The following is a 19281-nucleotide window of genomic DNA, read 5'->3' as shown; positions in this document are numbered from 1 at the left end:
CTAGTAGTAATAAAAATTTACAAAGTATAACGTACTTACTCTAGTTATCTTGTTACAAGGATATTTCAAGATTATAGTAAATAAAGAGTTTTTTGTTTTCTCCCCGATAAATTTATCATTAATTTTTTAATGAGCAAAATTAGACTTATATTCAAATTTGATGGATTTCATCCAACAAAAATTGAGTATATATTGAATGTATACCAGATATTTTTACATCCATATTATGGTATAAACATAGTACAAAAATAAGAACCACATTGACTATTGCATAACTTGTCTGAAAAATACTTATTAATAACTCATCGGTAACAGAGAATCCCGATACTCTAATTTTCAGAATGGGCTGGCCATGATTCTACAGCCCAAACAAAGCCCACGAAGTCAGATCTATCTCGTATGGCTCTCCTCCTCCAAGCCGCGGCCCACCCTGCCCGGTCGCAATCGTATTCTACTCACGCTTTCCGTCCTCTCCTTCCTCACCTAGAATCCTAACCCTTCTCTCCGCGGAGATCTACCGGTCGCCGACGCCATCTCTCATCGTCTCCGATCCGACTCCTCCGCCTTCCCACCTGCCGCTTCCAGGCCGTCTTCCTCCGCCCCGTCCCGCACCGGACCCGTCTGAGGAATGGTGGTAGTTCAGGTCGTCGTCGTCCCCTCCGTCTCCGCCACAGCGGCCGCCGCCCTCCATCGGCCCCGCGAAGTCAGCGTATAGTCCACCAGCCCAGTCGCCATCGTTATCCACGTCGGCGACCACCCTCTCGCTCTCCTCAGAGCTCACGGCCTCCCCGGCCCACGCGAGGAAGTGCTTCAGCGAAGGCTTCGCGGAATTTGGCGGCATTGAGAATGCGAAGAGAGGAAGACTTAGACGGTCGAGATTAAGAGAGAAAATGAGATGGACGGTTACGAGGCAGCGTATGCAGGGAAAGTCATGAAAGTATGGCCAGAACGCATCTCAAAGCTCAGCCCATTACCCGATACAGGTCTCCGTTCGCGTAAGAGATCTTTAACATGACGGAAACGGAATCTTGAAACGGGAAAGAGGAAAGCGCAACTTTAGAGGAGAGAAAGCAAAGGAAGGAAAAGGTGATTCCTATTCCCCCTAACAAGAAGCACAAGCAGTGGCATAAATGTGATTCCCGGTTCCTCCGTTCTCCCTCCCCAACCCTACCGTCCACACCCCCATTAAATAATAAATAGATATAAAATAAAAAAAAATCCCCCTCTCCTCTTTCTCTCTCTACTCGGTCTCGCTGTCTTCTTTCTGTCCGTAGTACCTCTTCCTTACCCGAGGAGGAGCGACTGCAAGAGGGCGAGACCACACCACCATCTCTCTGCCCAACCAGAAAAAGGGGGAAACCGCACTCACTCGTTCCTTCTCTCGCTCTCTCTCTGAGAGGATGAGGAGGGGCGCCCTCCGTTGATGGCCTCGGCGGTGTCGTCGTCGGCGCAGGGGGTGGTGGCCTCGGAGCCACCGCCCATGGAGGTGCCGCCGTGGCTAAAGTCGTTGCCATTGGCGCCGGAGTTCCACCCGACGCTGCAGGAGTTCCAGGACCCCATCGCCTACATCCTAAAGATCGAGAAGGAGGCCGCCGACTACGGCATCTGCAAGATTGTTCCCCCCCTCCCCTCCGCCCCCAAGAAGACCGCCGTCGCAAACTTCAACCGCTCCTTCGCCGCCCGCGACCCCGGCGGCGGGAAGCCCCCCACATTCACCACCCGGCAGCAACAGATCGGCTTCTGCCCCCGCCGCCCCCGACCCGTCCAGAAGCCCGTCTGGCAGAGCGGCGAGCGCTACACGCTTCAGCAGTTCGAGGCCAAGGCCCGCCAGTTCGAGCGCTCCTACCTTCGCCGGACCGCCGGAGGTGGCGGGCGCAAGGCCGCCACCGCTCCTGCCCTTTCTCCACTCGAGATGGAGACCCTCTTCTGGCGGGCTGCCGCCGACAAGCCCTTCTCTGTCGAGTACGCCAACGACATGCCTGGATCGGGGTTTGCGCCGCTGGCCGCCGCCGCGGGCCGACGCTGTCGCGAGGAGGTGCCGGCCAATGTCGGGGAGTCCGCGTGGAACATGCGGGGCGTGTCGCGGGCCAAGGGCTCGTTGCTCCGGTTCATGAAGGAGGAGATCCCCGGGGTTACGTCCCCCATGGTGTACGTCGCCATGTTGTTCAGCTGGTTCGCGTGGCATGTCGAAGACCACGAGCTACACAGCTTGAATTACCTGCATATGGGAGCGGGGAAGACGTGGTACGGGGTTCCGAGGGATGCGGGACTTGCGTTCGAGGAGGTGGTCGGGGTGCACGGCTATGGCGGGGATGGGAATCCTCTCAGTAAGTCTGGTTGCCTCAACACGCTTGTTTACGCTGCGTTCATTATTTCTATCTTCTAGTTCTGCTTCCTCGTCCTATAATGCGTTTCTTGATGATCATCACTAAACGTAAGTAGAGCTGCAATGCTGCTGTTGCTGGATACTTACGAATTAGAAGCAGAAAAAAGAAATGTGGCTGAGTTAGATGCATTGTGCCTTAGCTTGATATGACTTTGAAGAAACATTAACTGATAATCCAAAAGCAAGAACTGTTAAAGTCATATGACGGGAAGCCTATGAGATAACCAACTTATGGATAGGAAGGCTTTATGGTATAGAAATTAAAGGTCCATGACCAAGGTTACATCATATGCTTTAAAGCTGTTTCAAGTCTGAGCCATATTGAGCTGCTGGTTGGGGGGTTACATTGATATGTGCTCATGTGCAGCATGCATTTAACAGGGTTGCACTATCATGTGCAGACTGCAGAATGTGGATGGCATGAGATGGGGCCTTGAGATGGTTTTTTGACCAAGGACATTATGTTTTTTGCGTTATTCTTTTTATCTACTCAATAGACCTTATTATGTGTATGTGATTAGGTAAATCATCTGCTAATATTAGTGAGATCATGTCAGTGACTTTTGCAATCCTTGGTGAGAAAACCACTGTTATGTCTCCTGAAGTCTTTGTTGGAGCAGGAATCCCATGCTGCAGGTGAATTCTGCCAGACGATGATTTTGGAATATTCACTAGCTTTTTCTTTTTATGCTTTATAACTATTTTTTATGTAATTTTTTGTTTTCTTAAAGCAGGTTGGTTCAAAATGCTGGAGATTTTGTTGTCACGTTTCCTGGGTCTTATCATTTGGGATTCAGTCATGGTAGGTCTTTTTTTCCATGGCTTTTTCTTTTGTGAGGAATAATAATATAACATATTATTCTTTTCTGTTAGCTAACATATGTAGGAAGTTGGAATTTGGTTGCGAAAGTTGAGATGGACAGTCCTAAACTAGAAATTTGAGGAGCTAGATTTACATTAGAGTTAATGTAATAAAAACTAAATTGACAGTGGTTCAAACTTTTAGTTTGAAGCTCAACCAAAATGTGAACCAACGTTGTTAGAGAGCATGGGATAAGAAGCTTGCTTTATTATATCTGAAACTGATTTTCTAACAAGAAACTGATCTTGATCATGAAGTTAATGTAATAAACTGAAGCAGGCACAACTATGGTAAATTACAACTTCCCTTGATTTATATCTGGATTTGTATTCTTCTTCTTCTTCTTCTTCTAGAAAAAGGCATCTTCTTTCAGAAGAGATTTGGATTTCTTTTTCTTTGCTTTTCTTTTTCCCTTTCAATGAGGATACATGATGAGCAGTTTGGGTCCAGTGGAGGAAAAAGGTCTATTGCAGTTATAAGGAAAACTTTGGTGGGAGTCCAACAAAATCCATAGAACCTGAAATCATGCAAATTCTGCAAAAATAGATGTTTCCAATTTCAGTATCAAATAGACATTTTATTGAACTATGTTCCATGTACATTTTATGAGAAGCCTAACTTAAATGAGTTCCTTTTTCTTTTTGCTTAGTTTGCAAGCTTAAAAAATTTCAAGCCTCTAAATGCTGTCTTCTCTTCTTTAGATTATATAATTGTTTGTTCCTAGAGAAAATGGTGATTGAAATTTGAAAATACTTTGGATGAAGGGATGTTTATTGAAGTCCAGCAAAAGAATGATAATTGCTAATTTACAAAATTATAAAGCTTTTATATAAATTCACAAAAAAAAACTTTTTTAGCATTCTTTATGCCACAAGTGACTCCTGTTACAGTTGATCAGCAGATTTTATTCAAATGGGAAGGAAGATAGAAACAGTTAAAAGGAAAACTGACAATGGTAGATGATATGTGTATTTATACTTGGATTTGAAATTCTTTTCTTGTACTAATACAGTTGCCAAAATGTGATTAAAACTTATTTTATTAGTTGATTGACTTTGGATATTCAACATGATGTTGATAAGCAAAAGAACTTATTTGGTTTTTAGCGTAATGATTGAACATAGTAAGCATATGAAGTGATAATCTTTTAGTCAATAAGTGATCTTTTACCTACTTGTTCCATCACCTTCACCTTGCTAATGATGCTAGCCTTTATATACTCACTGAGATGTTTCGCCTCTAAAAATAAGATCCAATAACTCATTTAACTCACATTGTTATGAATGTTTTTGATAGTATGATTTATTAGATCTCATATGAAGAGTTTATTATTTGCATTTACCAGAACCAGTTCATTTTGCTATTATAGGATTTAATTGTGGGGAGGCAGCAAATATTGCTACTCCTGAATGGTTGAAATTTGCCAAAGGGGCTGCAGTGCGAAGGGCTTCAATAGACTGCCCTCCTCTGGTGTCTCATTTTCAGTTGCTATATGCCCTTGCATTGTCATTGTGCACAAGGTTTGCTCTGGCTGCTTGATTATATTTATGATGGCTTTTTATATGAGTTAGTTCGACTATCACTTTGTATGCTATTCTTTTCTTTCTGTTTCTATTTCTTGTTACCATTTACCCTTTTTTTGTATATGCTTTTCTTTGTCATTAATTGTTGGTTGTAGAAGTAAGAAGGAACAGAGGGACTGGACGAACATCAATACACTTCTAGACGAAGATCACTTGTTGCACTAGAGAAAATATGCATCCATGTTACTGCTGTGGATTGGCTGGTGGAGAACTGAATATTACTATAAAGTGTGAACTGTGAAGTATAGTGTGATTCTTATTTTGTGCTGTTTTCCTTTAAGATCTTTCTCCTTACATCCTTCATGTTCAACTTTAAATCATCCATCGGCAATTTATCTGCGTAACTTGGTGCTAAGAGGATGATGACTATCCTATCTATGTTGTATTCAGAGGGACTGGACAAACATCAATACACTTCTAGACAAAGATCACTTGTTGCACTAGAGAAAATATGCATCCATGTCACTACTATAGATTGGCTGGTGGAGAACTGAATATTACTAGAAAGTGCGAACTGTGAAGTACAGTGTAATTCTTATTTTGTGCTTGTTTCCTTTAAGATCTTTCTCCTGACATTGTTCATGTTCAACTTTAAATCATCCATCGGCAATTTATCTGCCTAACTTGGTGCTAAGAGGATGATGACTATCCTATCTATATTATATTCAGCTAAAGTGCTAATCTAATCTGAACAATGATTAATTGATCAGTTCCTGGTTTTAGTGTCTTTTTTTTACATATATCACATATTCCTGTTTCTCAGGATCTAAAATAATTGCTGATTATGTAAATACGTTGGCTTGTTGATTGGAGAATTACTTTCTAAAAGACCACATAAATTCTATTATTTAAAAATAAGACAAACAAGAAGGATGCCAGAAAATATAAAGCACAGTAATACTGTTGAACTTTAATCATCAATCACTGTTCTGAAAAGCAGTCATCGATCTGTACAATCTACATCCATTAGAATTTTTTGTGAATTGAATGATTATTATTTATGGGGGAACTTATATATGCAGATCTTGAAACTGCATTATTATCTTATTTTAAAATCATTTTCACAAGATCAAGTGATTTTCTACTGAACCAGTTAGTTGTTTCGACAAAATGGACTTTTGAGGATGAAAAGGGGCTTGATATTTAAAGAATTATGCTTAAAAATATTTCTTGTTGTTGATTCTGAATTTTCACAATATTTAAATCATTGATGACAAACAAGAGTTCAGTACAATTTTCTCATTTATTCACCTTTTATCTCATATTTGTTCTAGTTCATTGACTATTAACTATTTTATGTTCTTTCTTGGTGATGTTGGAACTTGGAAGCCTGTTTAGCTTCCTGATTTAGTAACTTTATATATTTGTCGAATTTAATTCGGTCCATTTGTTTTCACATGTGTGAGAAAGTGTGCTGATCTTCTTGCTTGACATGTTATTACTCTCTCCAAGTCTTATGTATTTCTTCTACATTCTACTTTTTCCATGAATGGATGTATAATTTACAAGTTTTGCTCTGGTCATGAAATGCCATGCTTGTTGGTTTTGTTTCAGTTTGATAAATGCAATGTCCTGCATGTAGTTTCCTTGTGATGCGTTTTTATGAATGTCAGGGATATCCTTGTTTTTGTCAAGACAGTCCAAGGATGTTAAGTTTATTTATAATGAGCTACACTAACCTTGCAGAATGGATATTGTTTTTCCCTTTACAGGATGCCCATGTGTGAAGGAAGTGAGCCACGAAGTTCTAGACTAAAAGATAAGATAAAAGGAGAAGGGGAAGAGATGGTCAAAAATGCATTTGTTCAGAGTGTGATTCAAAATAATCACCTACTCAGTGTGTTGCTTGATTCGGGAAATTCCTGTGTAGTTCTTCCTCAAAATGCACCTGAAAGTCCTTTATGTTCAACTTCACTTGTCAGATCTCAAGTCAAGGTCAAGCCAAGAAAATCACTTGGCATATGCAGTCATCAGGAAGCGTTGGAAGCATCACAACTTTTACATTCCTCTGATGATGATTCAGGCTGGAATGCGAGGATTAGAGACTTTAATGGGTTGTTTTCATTTAAAGGAAATTTTACATCAACAGGAAATGATAAAACAGTTTCATTAGGCACAGACAACAAATTTGTTAATGCTGATCACTACTCTACCTCGTCTGATTCACAAAATTTGGAAGGTGAAAAAGAGGGGACAACAATATGTGATGGATTGCTAGAGCAAGGACTATTGTCATGTGTTACATGTGGAATTTTGAGCTTTGCATGTGTGGCTGTCGTACAACCAAGAGAGACAACAGCCAAGCACTTCATGTCTGCAGATTGTAGTTTTCTTGATGATCATGTTTTTGGTTCAGGAGAAGCTAGTGGCATCAGCAGAGATACAAATCAGAGGACCAACAACAACAGCCTGGTTGCTGACACTGGTACACAATAGCCTTAAGTTTATGTTGTCATTTTTTTAATCATTCATCATCAAAAGCTTTCTGATTGACTTGTAAGTCTTAACATCATATTTCAGATAATGTATCCGTATGTGGATATCATCCATATTTGGTTAACCATATACCTGGAATCTTTTCTATTTTTCTTGTCAAGCATGAATAGCATTCAAGAATAACAATAACAACAATAAAATCGTAAGTCTCAACTATTTGGGGTCAGCTATATGGATCTCTTGCCACTATTGAGATCCGTAAAAAGTCATATGCTTAGTTAAGTTTAGAATATTTGAATATTTATTAAATTGTGCATGCCTTTGGGACATTAAAACTTGTATTGCTTGTGGCATATGAGTATACATTATTAATGGTTCTAGAAATTGTTTAGAACTACTTGCAACATTCTTATTCTGACATAGAGTATATTTTTGATCAATGGTGATGAACTTTTCACTATAACCCGAGGTTCCTACAAATAAGAGGTCTTCCTATTAGATTCACAGCCAGCTACTAATATTATAATATTAGCGCTGAATACCTATCCAAGAAAGTCTAGGTGAGAGTGTATTGACATGAAACATGGAAGCCTCATTGTTTATCTTGGAAATTTACTTTATTGGTAATGTGTAACCTTATGCTAACATGTAGCATCTTTCAAGAAACTTTCCAGCCCTTGAGAGTTTAGACAAAGAGGAGAATTTACATTATTGTGGAGCTATTTAGAAGCAGCTATAGGTCACAGAATGAAGTGATGCACACTGGTTATTTTTCCATTTGTACAAGGTTCTACCTATAGGATACATCATGTATCCTAGCTATTCTAAGACTTTTATACCTGATGCCTTTAAGCTTTTAGTTACCTTGAAACTTTTGAACCTTAAATTTATAAATTCAAGAAATGTTTGTTCATATATGAAGGAACTAATGAATGACAAGGTCAGAAAATTATGGTACATGCGTAAAAAATTGGTCTACAAGTCAATTTGGCCTACTTGTTCACAGGCTTTTACATATGATGACTTCTCTTTTTGTGTCCCTGTCTTTGTCCAATATTTAACCTTCTTAATACTGAACTCTTTGATAAAAAATGGAAGCCAATTTATCAGGTGCAGTCCACTACTAATAAGTAGTTTATAATGGCTGTTTTTTTTGTTTTGTGAATGTTGTTGGAGAATGATGTGTGGAAAATCTATGATAAGTTTATTAGTCAAAGAGAAATAGAACAACTTTGAAAATATATGTCCCTTTGGGATAAAACTATAATATTGAACCTTTAGTTAAATCTGACTAGCAAGTCCGAAGAAATTGTTATTGATGTCTCTGGTAAAATCAGGTTGTATTTTTCTTTTTTGTCTCTGGATTTTGATCTGATTTATTTCTTCATTTTATTTTTATTTTAGGTTGAAAATTGCTAATAATTTCTTTCGGTACAATTATTCTATTTTTCCTATATTAGCTACATGTTTTATTCAGTAACAGATATTGAGGATAAATGGATGATAACATAGTTTATTGTACTGCATATCCAGTTCAGGTTTCAGACCAGAGTGTTGAAATGATTTCTGATGTTACATGTCCAAGTGGTGCTTCTGCACTTGATCTTTTGGCTTCTATTTATGAGGATTCTTCAGATGTTGAGGATGAAGATGTTCCACATGAGAAGTCTAGATGCTCTGATAAAAACGATCCGGAAAAAGACTCATCATCATGTAATGCCAATCAACCCTTTGTAACTGCAGTAGAACCCCAAATCATTTATTCAAGGGAGGTTGAACATGACAAAACATACTGGCATTTGGCTGATGCAGACAACCAAACTGATATGTCTATTCAAAGTTCTCAGTCTGCTGATATTTCAGATAATTTAAATGGACATATCAGTGCTGCTGCTGATGACATATGTCAAATGGAATCAGAGTTCTGTAGCCCAGATCAGCCAGAAAATGGGAAATTAGTCAGTGCATCTTATTTAGAAGATAATAGAACAGTGGCAAATTCTGGCACTTCCACAAAATTTGTGGGGGAACCCAGAGGTGCGCAATGTAGGGAACTAGATGGTCAAAATGCTGAAGATCATTACAGTAACTTAAAGATGGGAAATTTAACTTCTGTTTTCAAAGATCTCCCTGTCAACCGTGACATCTGTGGCAACCGAATTGTGCCAGTGAAAACTGCTTTGATACACCCAGAATTAAGAAATGTTGATCTAAAATTGATGAGCTCCACAGCATTAGTTATGCAAGGATCCGACAAAGATTCTTCCCGACTGCATGTATTCTGTCTCGGGCATGCTGCAGAGATAGAAAAACAACTTCAACCGATAGGTGGGGTGAATATGATGGTTCTGTGTCATCCAGGTGATTTCTTGAATCATTTAAATGTGCATTGCCATAGAAAATTGTATATATATATATATATTTTCTGTTCTTTATCTTTTATGTTTCCATGCCACATGTTTTTGCCTGTGTGTTTTTTTGGTTACTCCTTATCCCTTAGATTGTTGTTTTTTGATTGCATAACTTGGTAATGGTTGGTTTTGATATGATTGGACATACCATGATTGACTAAGCTGCAAACGACACCTTTTCATATCATGTTTGATATCTATCAGTTACATATTTCTTTTTGGTGTAACCAATCGTTTAGGAGTGGAAGAGTCTATTGGCTCACCAGTTGAACATTATTTCTTGTTTTACAAAGTATGTCGACATGTGATTCAAGATATAATCTATTGAAGTGTTTGAACATTGGTTGTCATTGCTAACGAATGTAAAAGATATAGCTTCATTTTCTTCATCAAATTTGCAGAACTAGATGCTTCTTGACAGGATCTACTGAGGTGACTGAAAAAGGTTGTGATTAACAATGTAACATACAACACTTGATTTTCTAGGCTTTCTTTTTCTTTGTACGGTATTAATGGAAGTTGTTAGAATGTCATGCCTAAGTAATGTGCAAAGACAATTCCAATGCATCTCATAGTCTTATTTGAGCAGGTCTTACTTATGTATCTCAATGTCCAAGTGATATTCGTGAAATTTGTTTCTATGATTAGGTTGCTTATAACTAGGACCAAGCTTTAGCCTTTCATGTGCTGATCCGAGCATGATGTGGTTAACTTAAGACATATTATTCGACATCAATGCAAAAACTTAAAGAAGATTTTAGAGTTGGCGTTATAATTACATGTATCCTTTTGCAAAGAAGATTCATGTCTGAGATGATGGACGATCTAACTCATGACAAATTGGTAAGTACCTTTTATCCAGGTGGATAACAGAGAGGGTCTGAGAGAGGAGCCTTGTCCACTTTTGTCATCAGGATAAGGAGGCCTTTGAAAAAGACAACCTGTTTCCCTTGTTCTAGAAAGGGAGAAGTCTAGAAGTATGAGATGAAGGGAGCCACTAAAATATCGTTAAAGTTTGGAATATCGAGGCTAGAGGCCTCTCATGAATATGGGGAACATGTATTGAACTTGCGATCAAAATGTCAAGTGTCAGAGCCAAATTAATTCCAAGGATTATTTTTATATCCAAGGGACTTGTGGTGACTGGAATCTGTTAGCTACATTTTTTTTATTAAACTTAGTTCTTAGCTCTCTAACAAGGCTACCCTAGGTGTCATCACAAGGTTTTTCCTTTGCAATCCACGTTAGGAAGGTTTGAATTATGGGACCAGCCTCTTTGTCCACAAGGATGAGGTTGTGAACTTGACTCTCTGTAAAATGCATTGCAGGAGCTTGGTGCAGTATGCCTTCCCTCCTTTTCTTAGCACTTTAACAAATATCTTTAGGTATAACTAACTGCTGTGACTGTTCATAATTTGCTGTAACTAGACAGGTAGCATAGAGGAATCAACCAGATTGTTATCTTGTGAAAGTAGGATATTAACCCTAAATCAACTAGACTGCTCATAGTTTGGATCTGGCTCTCTTGTTTATTTACTTGTGAAGCTGTTGGGTTGATGGTTTTCAGCATTAAGTGGATAAACTTTATTCTTAGTGGCTTGTGCGACATGCTTCATCCATCTTCCTCTGTAGTAATCTAATACGATTTAGTAGTGAAGTTTATTTTCCACCATCAAGTTTGTTTTTGTCCTAGAAACATCTGTACGTTTGCACTGAGATATTGGGGTGTCCTTTTGCTGCTGCGCTTTAGTTTTGCACTGTATGATCTGTGCAATTCCTGACAGATCAATTTTTAATTGATGCTCATGTTCAGAAGATATTCTTATTCAGGTTGTCATTTGAGAAAGGCTTTGATCAGTAGCTCGTGTTGTTTGGTACCTGATTTCTCATTGCCTTGCCAAAATAATAAAATGGATCTAGGTTGTGCAAAATTGTATATTGGAGACATTTATTCAGTTTGGCTGGTTGCAGCTAGGATGTAGTTTATATATTTTTAATTTGACCATTTGAGGATGATTTTGTGTCACAGCAAAGTTGCGTCTTAATGGTCTAGGTGACTAGGTATTAGGTCAGGAATAGTATCTCTACTTGCAGGGGTAAAGCTTTGTAAATTTGTTTTTCCCAGATTCTGTATCGGTGGAAGTCTCATGCACCATGCTGGCCCATTTATATTTTTCCATTCCAGTGGAAGTCATGCATCATCTGCAAAATGCAAGTCCAATTTGCAGAAGTAGAAACAATTGCTTGTTGCAGTTGCAGTACCTAGAATCTCTATTGCACTAAAACGTACACGACTATGATATGAAATGCGCTATAAACATACACTGTCAAATCCTAAAATTAAAGTTGAAGTCGTCTTTTGACTTAGACATACAATGTATCCTAAAATGTACATTGCTAAGTATATTGAGATAACCAGTACTGATGCCAAATGGAATTTTCTTTTGATTTTGTGGAACAAGAGTGTACTTTTGTATCAAGAGCATTGAAAGATTAGTGGAAGTGGCATTGCAATTAAAATTGTACACCTGAAACATATGCTTGCCATGAAGTAAAGAAAATTGTTTGAGCTGCATAATTATCTGATGGTTCTTTTAATCAATTGGCAGTGTGTTTTTAATTTCTTTCTGATGTAAAGTTTGTGATTTCTTTCTGGATGTTGTATGTGACTTGCCCATAATGACATATGCAGACTATCCTAAAATAGAGTCAGAAGCAAAGTTGTTGGCAAAAGAACAGGGAATTGGTTATATCTGGAAGAATGTCAAATTCAGGGAGGCCAATGAAGAAGACCAAGAAAGAATCAGAGCAGCCATAGAGGATGAACAAGTGATGCCTATGAATAGTGATTGGACAGTGAAATTGGGAATCAACCTGTGTTATACTGCCAACCTTAGCAAATCTCCCCTATACAGTAAGCAGATGCCATATAATCCAGTTATATACAAGGCTTTTGGTCGAGATTCCACAGGCAACTCCCCTATGAAGCCAAAGGCTACTAGGAGGTGTCCAGGCAGGCAGAAGAAGGTAGTTGCCGCTGGTAGGTGGTGTGGTAAGGTTTGGATGTCGAACCAGGTTCACCCATATTTAGCCCATAAAAAGGAAACACAGGAGCAAGAACAGACAGAAGGGCTTTATTCATTTGATACTGATCAAAATCCTTTGATTGAGATAGATATTGGTCATTCCAGCGGATTGTCTTCCAAAAGGAACTCGTCAGGTAGCAATCTGGCAGCAAATAATTCTGGGAAGAAGAGGAAGAGGCCTTCGAAGATGGCAAAGTCTAAGAAACCCCTATACAGCAGCACCATGGCAGACAGAAATTCAAAAACTGACGATGTATCTGCAATTCCTGCATCTCCACTTGGAAGGACTTTAAGAAGCAGTCATCTCAGGCACAATGACAGCAGTAGCCAGGGTAAATCGAGTTTGAAAAATGAATCAGGAGGACCTGGCACACATCTCAAGAAACGATCATCCAAGTCTGTAGAGCTAAAGAATAAGTTGGCCAGTAAGAAGCAATCTACAAAGAGAAAGGCTAAAAATGCTCAAACTGCAAGTCTTGCAGTTAAGGGCAAGGAGGAAGAATATACATGTGATATCGAGGGGTGCTCTATGAGCTTCAGCACAAAGCAAGATTTGGCACTACACAAGCGTGACATTTGTCCTGTCAAAGGGTGTGGGAAGAAGTTCTTCTCACACAAGTACCTCGTGCAGCATCGGAAAGTACACATGGATGACCGACCATTGGTTTGTCCATGGAAGGGGTGCAAGATGACATTCAAGTGGCCATGGGCACGGACCGAACATATTAGGGTGCATACTGGTGATCGTCCATACGTCTGCTGGGAATCAGGGTGTGGTCAGACATTCCGGTTTGTATCAGATTTTAGCCGTCACAAGCGCAAAACAGGCCACTCGGCAAAAAAGGGCCGTAGACGACCAGGCTTGTAACAACTAATTTGATGAAGTTTCATTCGATGTAGGAAAATTGGGTGATTGTAAACTAATGTTCTGGATTAAAAGTGCCATCACTAGTTGATCAGGGTAGGGTAGGTAGGAGCCTCAGTGCATATATTCTTTTTCCTTCATTAGGAAGACTAATCTTTCTACCATTAGTCCAATCAACTTGACATTTCAATCAGATGGGGACTGGTGTAGATGTAGACAGAGGTGGATGCTTTTACCATTAGCAGACGTAAAAAAACAGGCCTAATATATTTGATTGTGATATTTGTCCCTATGCAATCACACTCTTATATTGGGTTGCATTAATTGTTTTTATAGGCACATATCTACTTTTCTGGTTTTTCACTGATATGCTAAATGGTATTTCCTTGAGTTCTATTCCATTCAGGTTTCAATTAAAGGCCTGCAAAAGCATTTAATGACAGCAGGAGAGCACATCTTTATCACAGCTGGCGCAAACAGATAGGTGACCCACAACATGTCGTCAACTGGAAGGTGAGCATATTGCTGACTCATTGCTTAGTATACTGCTGCTTTGAATACATCTTTTAAATATAGTTAAGGCTATGAATATGTTTTCCCAATATGTCTGCGCTTTCTATTACCTTCTCTTTAGCTAATTGTTCAGGTAACATATGGTTATGCATGTAGATGACTCAAAAGTTGTTCCTCGGAGTAGACACATAAATTGTATTCAGCTTGAGAGTTGAGTTCTGATGATTTGGACGTTTATATTTGATGAGTTGGATGGGATAATTAGAAGATGTTTGTAGGCTATTAGATGAGTTCGGAAACTCTATTTTTGTATTGTTGCAAGGAGATTTGATGTGTTGGATACGTTAAGTTATTAAACAATAAAAAAAAATATTTATGCATGAATAATTTGATTGTTGGAGGATTAAATAAGAATAATTTAAGATAGTATGCAGTGGTGAAAGAAGAGATTCTTGCAGATTAAGGAAAAGAATTGCTAGAAAACTATTAGTAGAGGTTTAAATTATTTTGTTTATCTTTCATGCAGCTACAGTGAAGAGTTTTATACAAATAAAAATAAAAAAAAGGAGAAAAAAAGAATCAGGACATTGTCATAAATGAGGAACAAAATGAAGATGAAGAAGGAAACTTAATTTGCTTCTGACACGTTTATAAATCTGAAGTTGCTATGTACTCAGAGAGGAACCATTGTCCAAATATTTTCTTGTGGTCCTCGAAAAGAACTGTTGACCCAAAAGAACTAATGAAAGTGTCAATTATCCTCAAGAATAGGCAAAAAGGGAAGTGCCAAGTCGACTACACAGAAGAAGTTGGAACTGAGCTGTTAAGGATGAGGATGAGTCGGATCCTTGCAAGTCATCGTCACCAATCCTCGAGCCTTGGAGACGGGAAGGACGCCTCTTCTGGTCTCCAAGGGACGTGTAAGTAACAGCCGTGACCCCTTCTATCATGTCCTTTGACTTGGGACCCGTCTTCATTCCCCGCCTCTTCCATCATGGTTGATGGAGTAAGTCCCGAAAAATAAAGTTATATGATTCTTCATTATCCAACAATGGCTTATTTCTTTTCCATACTTGCTTGATATAATTGACATCCGGAAGATGTTTTTAATGGCTCTGATGGGGATGAATCGTAAGGTGCTGTAGGGGCATATTTGTCATTTGGCTTTTTCTTCCGATCCATTTCGTGTCCTCTTCCCCACACTATATATATCGAGGGATCGGTGGGTTGTTGAAGCACAAAACATCCGTCGTTGGCTCGGAAACATGACCGAAGAAGAGAAGAAACGCGGCGAGGCGGAGATCCAGCGGTGGCTTGAGGTCGGGAGTGTCGAGATCCCGCCGGCCGATGTCCGGATCGTGACGTCCGGCGGGCGGCGAATACCTGTTCACTCCACCGTTCTGGTAACCGACCGCGGCCTTCCGCGTCGCTCACCTGCCTGACATAATGTCTCGCTTGCGACCTTCTCGTTTCGCTTATTCTTCTTTTGTTTCGTCTTGAATCTAAGGCTTCTGCGTCGCCTGTGCTGGAGAGCATACTGGGTGGACCGCATAAGTGCAGGAGTCGAGGAAGGGAGATCCCCATTCTTGGCGTCCCATGCGACGCTGTCCAAGCCTTCGTTCACTCACTCTACTTTGCCAGGTCTTGTATCTCTTCTTCCTTCTGTTCTGTTAGTTCTCTGTCATGCTCCTCCTCTTCTTCTTCCCTGTAGTCATCCATGACGAGTTTTATAGGCGGCCGTACGACAGGTGCGTGTCAGCCACAGAGGAGGAGATGATCGGGGAGCACGGAATGCACCTGTTGGCGCTGTCGCACGCGTACCGCGTCGGGTGGTTGAAGCGCGCTGCCGAGCGGGCGCTCTCGTTGCGGCTGACCGCCGAGGGCGTGGTGGACGTGCTGGTGCTGTCGCAGCGGTGCGACGCGCCGCGCCTCCACCTGCGGTGCATGCAGCTGCTGTCGAAGGACTTCGCCGCGGTGGAGCAGACCGAGGCCTGGCGGTTCCTCCAGGACCACGACCCCTGGCTCGAGCTCCACATCCTCCAGTTCCTCCACCACGCCCACCTGGTACGTACGCATCAACTCCCTCGACGCACCCAACTTCGCCATGGCGGCCGAGAGAGACAGATAGATTGATCGGGTCGTGGCTTTGCTTGTGGTGCGAACAGCGGCGGCGCCGGCAGGCGAGGAGGAAGGCGGAGCAGAGGCTGTACGCGGAGCTGCACGAGGCCATGGACTGCTTGCGCCACATCTGCGCCGACGGGTGCGGGGAGGTGGGGCCCTCAGGCCGGCTCCTCCCAGCCCACGCCCGCCCCCCCTGCCCCAACGCCGTCAGTTGCCGCGGCCTCCGGCAGCTCATCCGCCACTTCGCGGCGTGCGACCGGCAGAAGCGGCAGCAGCACGGGTGCCGACGCTGCAAGCGCCTGTGGCAGCTGCTCCGCCTCCACGCCTCCATCTGCGACGAGGTCGACGACGCCTCCTGCAAGGTTCCCCTCTGCATGTAAGTTATCTATTCTTATTGCATTCTCTCGTTTTTGGTCTTGCTGTGAGTTAAATAGCCGAGAAAGTAACTCACTTGCCTTCGTATCATTGCGAATCCATAGACAATTCAAGCAGAGGATGCAGGAGAAGGAAGGGGAATTGGAGGAGGACGAGGACGAGAGATGGAGGCTACTGGTGAAGAAGGTGGCCTCCGCTAGAGTTACGTCGCACTTGGCCAAGAGGCAGAGTCAAATATTAGTTTAATGATATATTTTGTCGGCTAAATTACTTTAATGGTCTGATCGAGTTCTGAATTTAAATTTCTGTTAATTATTGCCTTCCACATCGTGTTGTAAATTTCTGTCCTAATCTAGTAATGCAATAAGAGATTTGGTCTGTCGATCTTAGCAGATATATCAACCGACGTAGAAATTGTGTGTTCGATATATGATGCTGTGCCGACTTGTTTATATTAGGTTAAGGAATCCAATTCTCATCAACTCTAGTTAGTAAAAGAAACAAGAATTATTTTACACTTTAATATGATTCAAACCCTAAAATTTAGCATATGTTGAATTTAATTTTCATTTTTTCCTACATGATGTTTTTTTTTTTTCAGAGTGTCTCTCATTTTTAATAATTTTATATATACACTCATTTCCTCCTGTCCCATCATGATGATGTCATTCAATTTTCGTCCTAACATCGTCTATCCATAGTCTTGCGTAATATCTGTCCTAAGATAACATCGTCTATCTATAGTCTCTTTCTTGTCACGAGGTCTCGTTACCTTTGAGTAAGAGAACAAAAAAAAAGAAAAAATAAAAATTGAGAGTGTCAGTTAGCTAGTTTAGTTGACAAAGACATTGACAGTTTATTATAAAATTATGAATTAAAATTTTATCTTCGTCACTTATTTTTATTAAAAAATAAAAATAAAAATTGAGTGTTTTTCTAAAAATCACGTAATATCAATTTCCTAAAATTTATTTAATCGATGTCCTAAATGAGAAACGAGTTAATCCCAAAAGTGAAAGACGAGTTAAATTGATTTATAAAAATTAGATAGACACTACGCATCCTGAAATGATATTATCGAAATTTATTAAATTAATGGATTAATTATCCCAATTGAAAATAGAAGACCAATGCTCTGCTCTGCTCTGCTTTGCCTTCCACCATCTGAAGGAAGCTTTATGCCGCTTGTCCTCTTCTATGGCACCGCTCTGTAGGGATCTCTGTCTCCCACAACATCTTTATACGCTCGTGCTTGAGAGATTGCCGCAAAAGAGAAGACGGGGAAGCAAACTCATCCACTCTACGTTCAGATTCGAAGTTGCTTTCTTGCGGATGCATTAAAGCATCTGAAAGAATATAGCACTTGAGACGGACCTCGAGGGTTGAGAGGTCTCTGCTTCATGCCCTGACTCTCTTGTGGCCAGGCTTCCCTTGGGAAGCAGCTCCAGCTTCAGGTGATGCCTCCATTGACCCGGTGAAGGAGAGGGAAAGCTCGACGTACACGTCGACGACGCGGCGGATATTGCTGTTGACCTCGATGAGGCGGACGTTGCGGTTGAGGCGTCCGGGGATCCTCGACGCCTGGTTCTGGTTGATCTCGTTGATCAGTTTCCTGTTCTGGTCCAACCGGCTCTGCACTTGCCCAAAGCTCTTGTGGAAGGTCTGCATCACCTTGTCGTCCCCTTGGCTGCCATTTCCCAAGACTGGGAACGTCTCTCCTCCTTCCATTGCACCCTTCTCGCCCACCAAGACAGTGCAAAGAACAGGAGAAATCCTGGACGGAGACAACCACTTGGCACAACGGCCAATTACTACAAAAGGGAGGACAGATGGATACAAGTTTTAGCTCAAAGCCGAATCATTTTATGCCAAGAGAAGACGAATCGGCAGCTAAGATGAAACTTAAACTGGAGGGTAAAGAACTGATACTGAATGGCATCCAAAGATCATATTTTGATCAGAAATTCTAATCGATCCTCCTCGAAAACGAGGGAAGATCGAGAAAAATAGTCTGGAACATCATCAAGACTTCCAGCAAGAAAGATACAATTTTGATGCGAGCAAACAACAATGACAACAAATACGACATGAACAGAGAGGGAAGGATTTGCATCAAGCATGCATACCTTGCAGAAGTTGGAAACTCCAATTCGAGCTTACGGAGAAGGGGAAAGAAATCCGGAAAGAGGGTGTGTGTGTTGAGGATTCGGTGCAGAAGAATCTACATTTATGCGAGGATACATATCTCAGCGGTCCGCAAACCAAAGACACAAAGATAGAGGGCGATTCTTAAAGTTGCCGAATACAGGCACTTATATATATATATATATATATATATATATATATATATATATATATATATATATATATATATAATAATAATAATAATAATAATAATAATAATAATAATAATGGAGGTTAGATTTTATTGAGTCTGCCCAAACTTGTATTGATGGAACATAGTGATGGATGAGCATATAAACACAAATTGATGAGTACACCTCGAATCCTTTTCAATTGCCATTAGTTTATGGGTTAGGTTGTGGGGGACATGGAGTACAAAATACCGAAGCATAGTGCATGTATCTAATTGATACTGTACGTACGTCCATGAGAAGATCACATCTTTATTTCAATCCAAAT

The 19281-nt window shown here is 40.6% G+C and overlaps 3 protein-coding genes across 9 annotated transcripts; 2 read left to right on the top strand and 1 right to left on the bottom strand.

The window, feature by feature from the left end:
- Positions 1 to 443: 443 nt before the first annotated feature.
- Positions 444 to 13926, top strand: LOC135651260 (lysine-specific demethylase REF6-like). Of its 4 annotated transcripts, none has more exons than XM_065171218.1 (7): positions 444 to 2327; positions 2908 to 3022; positions 3118 to 3188; positions 4618 to 4768; positions 6544 to 7256; positions 8801 to 9628; positions 12371 to 13926. In XM_065171218.1, the coding sequence occupies exons 1-7, from the start codon at positions 1424 to 1426 to the stop codon at positions 13630 to 13632; spliced, it is 4044 nt and encodes a 1347-aa protein (XP_065027290.1). In that variant the 5' UTR covers positions 444 to 1423; the 3' UTR covers positions 13633 to 13926. The 4 variants fall into 4 exon arrangements, with proteins under 4 accessions (XP_065027290.1, XP_065027291.1, XP_065027292.1 ...); XM_065171219.1 differs by having other exon boundaries at positions 817 to 2327; positions 3121 to 3188; XM_065171220.1 differs by having other exon boundaries at positions 818 to 2327; positions 2944 to 3022.
- A 78-nt stretch (positions 13927 to 14004) lies between these two features.
- Positions 14005 to 17016, top strand: LOC135586909 (BTB/POZ and TAZ domain-containing protein 1-like). Of its 4 annotated transcripts, none has more exons than XM_065171224.1 (6): positions 14005 to 14142; positions 15279 to 15545; positions 15650 to 15783; positions 15876 to 16206; positions 16308 to 16639; positions 16743 to 17016. In XM_065171224.1, exons 2-6 carry the CDS (start codon positions 15408 to 15410, stop codon positions 16882 to 16884), a joined length of 1077 nt encoding a protein of 358 aa, XP_065027296.1. In that variant the 5' UTR covers positions 14005 to 14142; positions 15279 to 15407; the 3' UTR covers positions 16885 to 17016. The 4 variants fall into 4 exon arrangements, with proteins under 4 accessions (XP_065027296.1, XP_065027297.1, XP_065027295.1 ...); XM_065171225.1 differs by having other exon boundaries at positions 14010 to 14142; positions 15288 to 15545; XM_065171223.1 differs by having other exon boundaries at positions 14105 to 15062; positions 15288 to 15545.
- A 1020-nt stretch (positions 17017 to 18036) lies between these two features.
- LOC135650632 (protein ELF4-LIKE 3-like) lies at positions 18037 to 18366 on the bottom strand. The gene has a single exon (XM_065170121.1). It carries the CDS (start codon positions 18364 to 18366, stop codon positions 18037 to 18039), a length of 330 nt encoding a protein of 109 aa, XP_065026193.1.
- Positions 18367 to 19281: the final 915 nt, after the last annotated feature.

This window comes from Musa acuminata, chromosome BXJ3-10, assembly GCF_036884655.1.
Source record: "Musa acuminata AAA Group cultivar baxijiao chromosome BXJ3-10, Cavendish_Baxijiao_AAA, whole genome shotgun sequence".
Classification (NCBI taxonomy): domain Eukaryota; kingdom Viridiplantae; phylum Streptophyta; class Magnoliopsida; order Zingiberales; family Musaceae; genus Musa; species Musa acuminata.
This window is presented reverse-complemented; position numbering and strand designations above follow the sequence as displayed.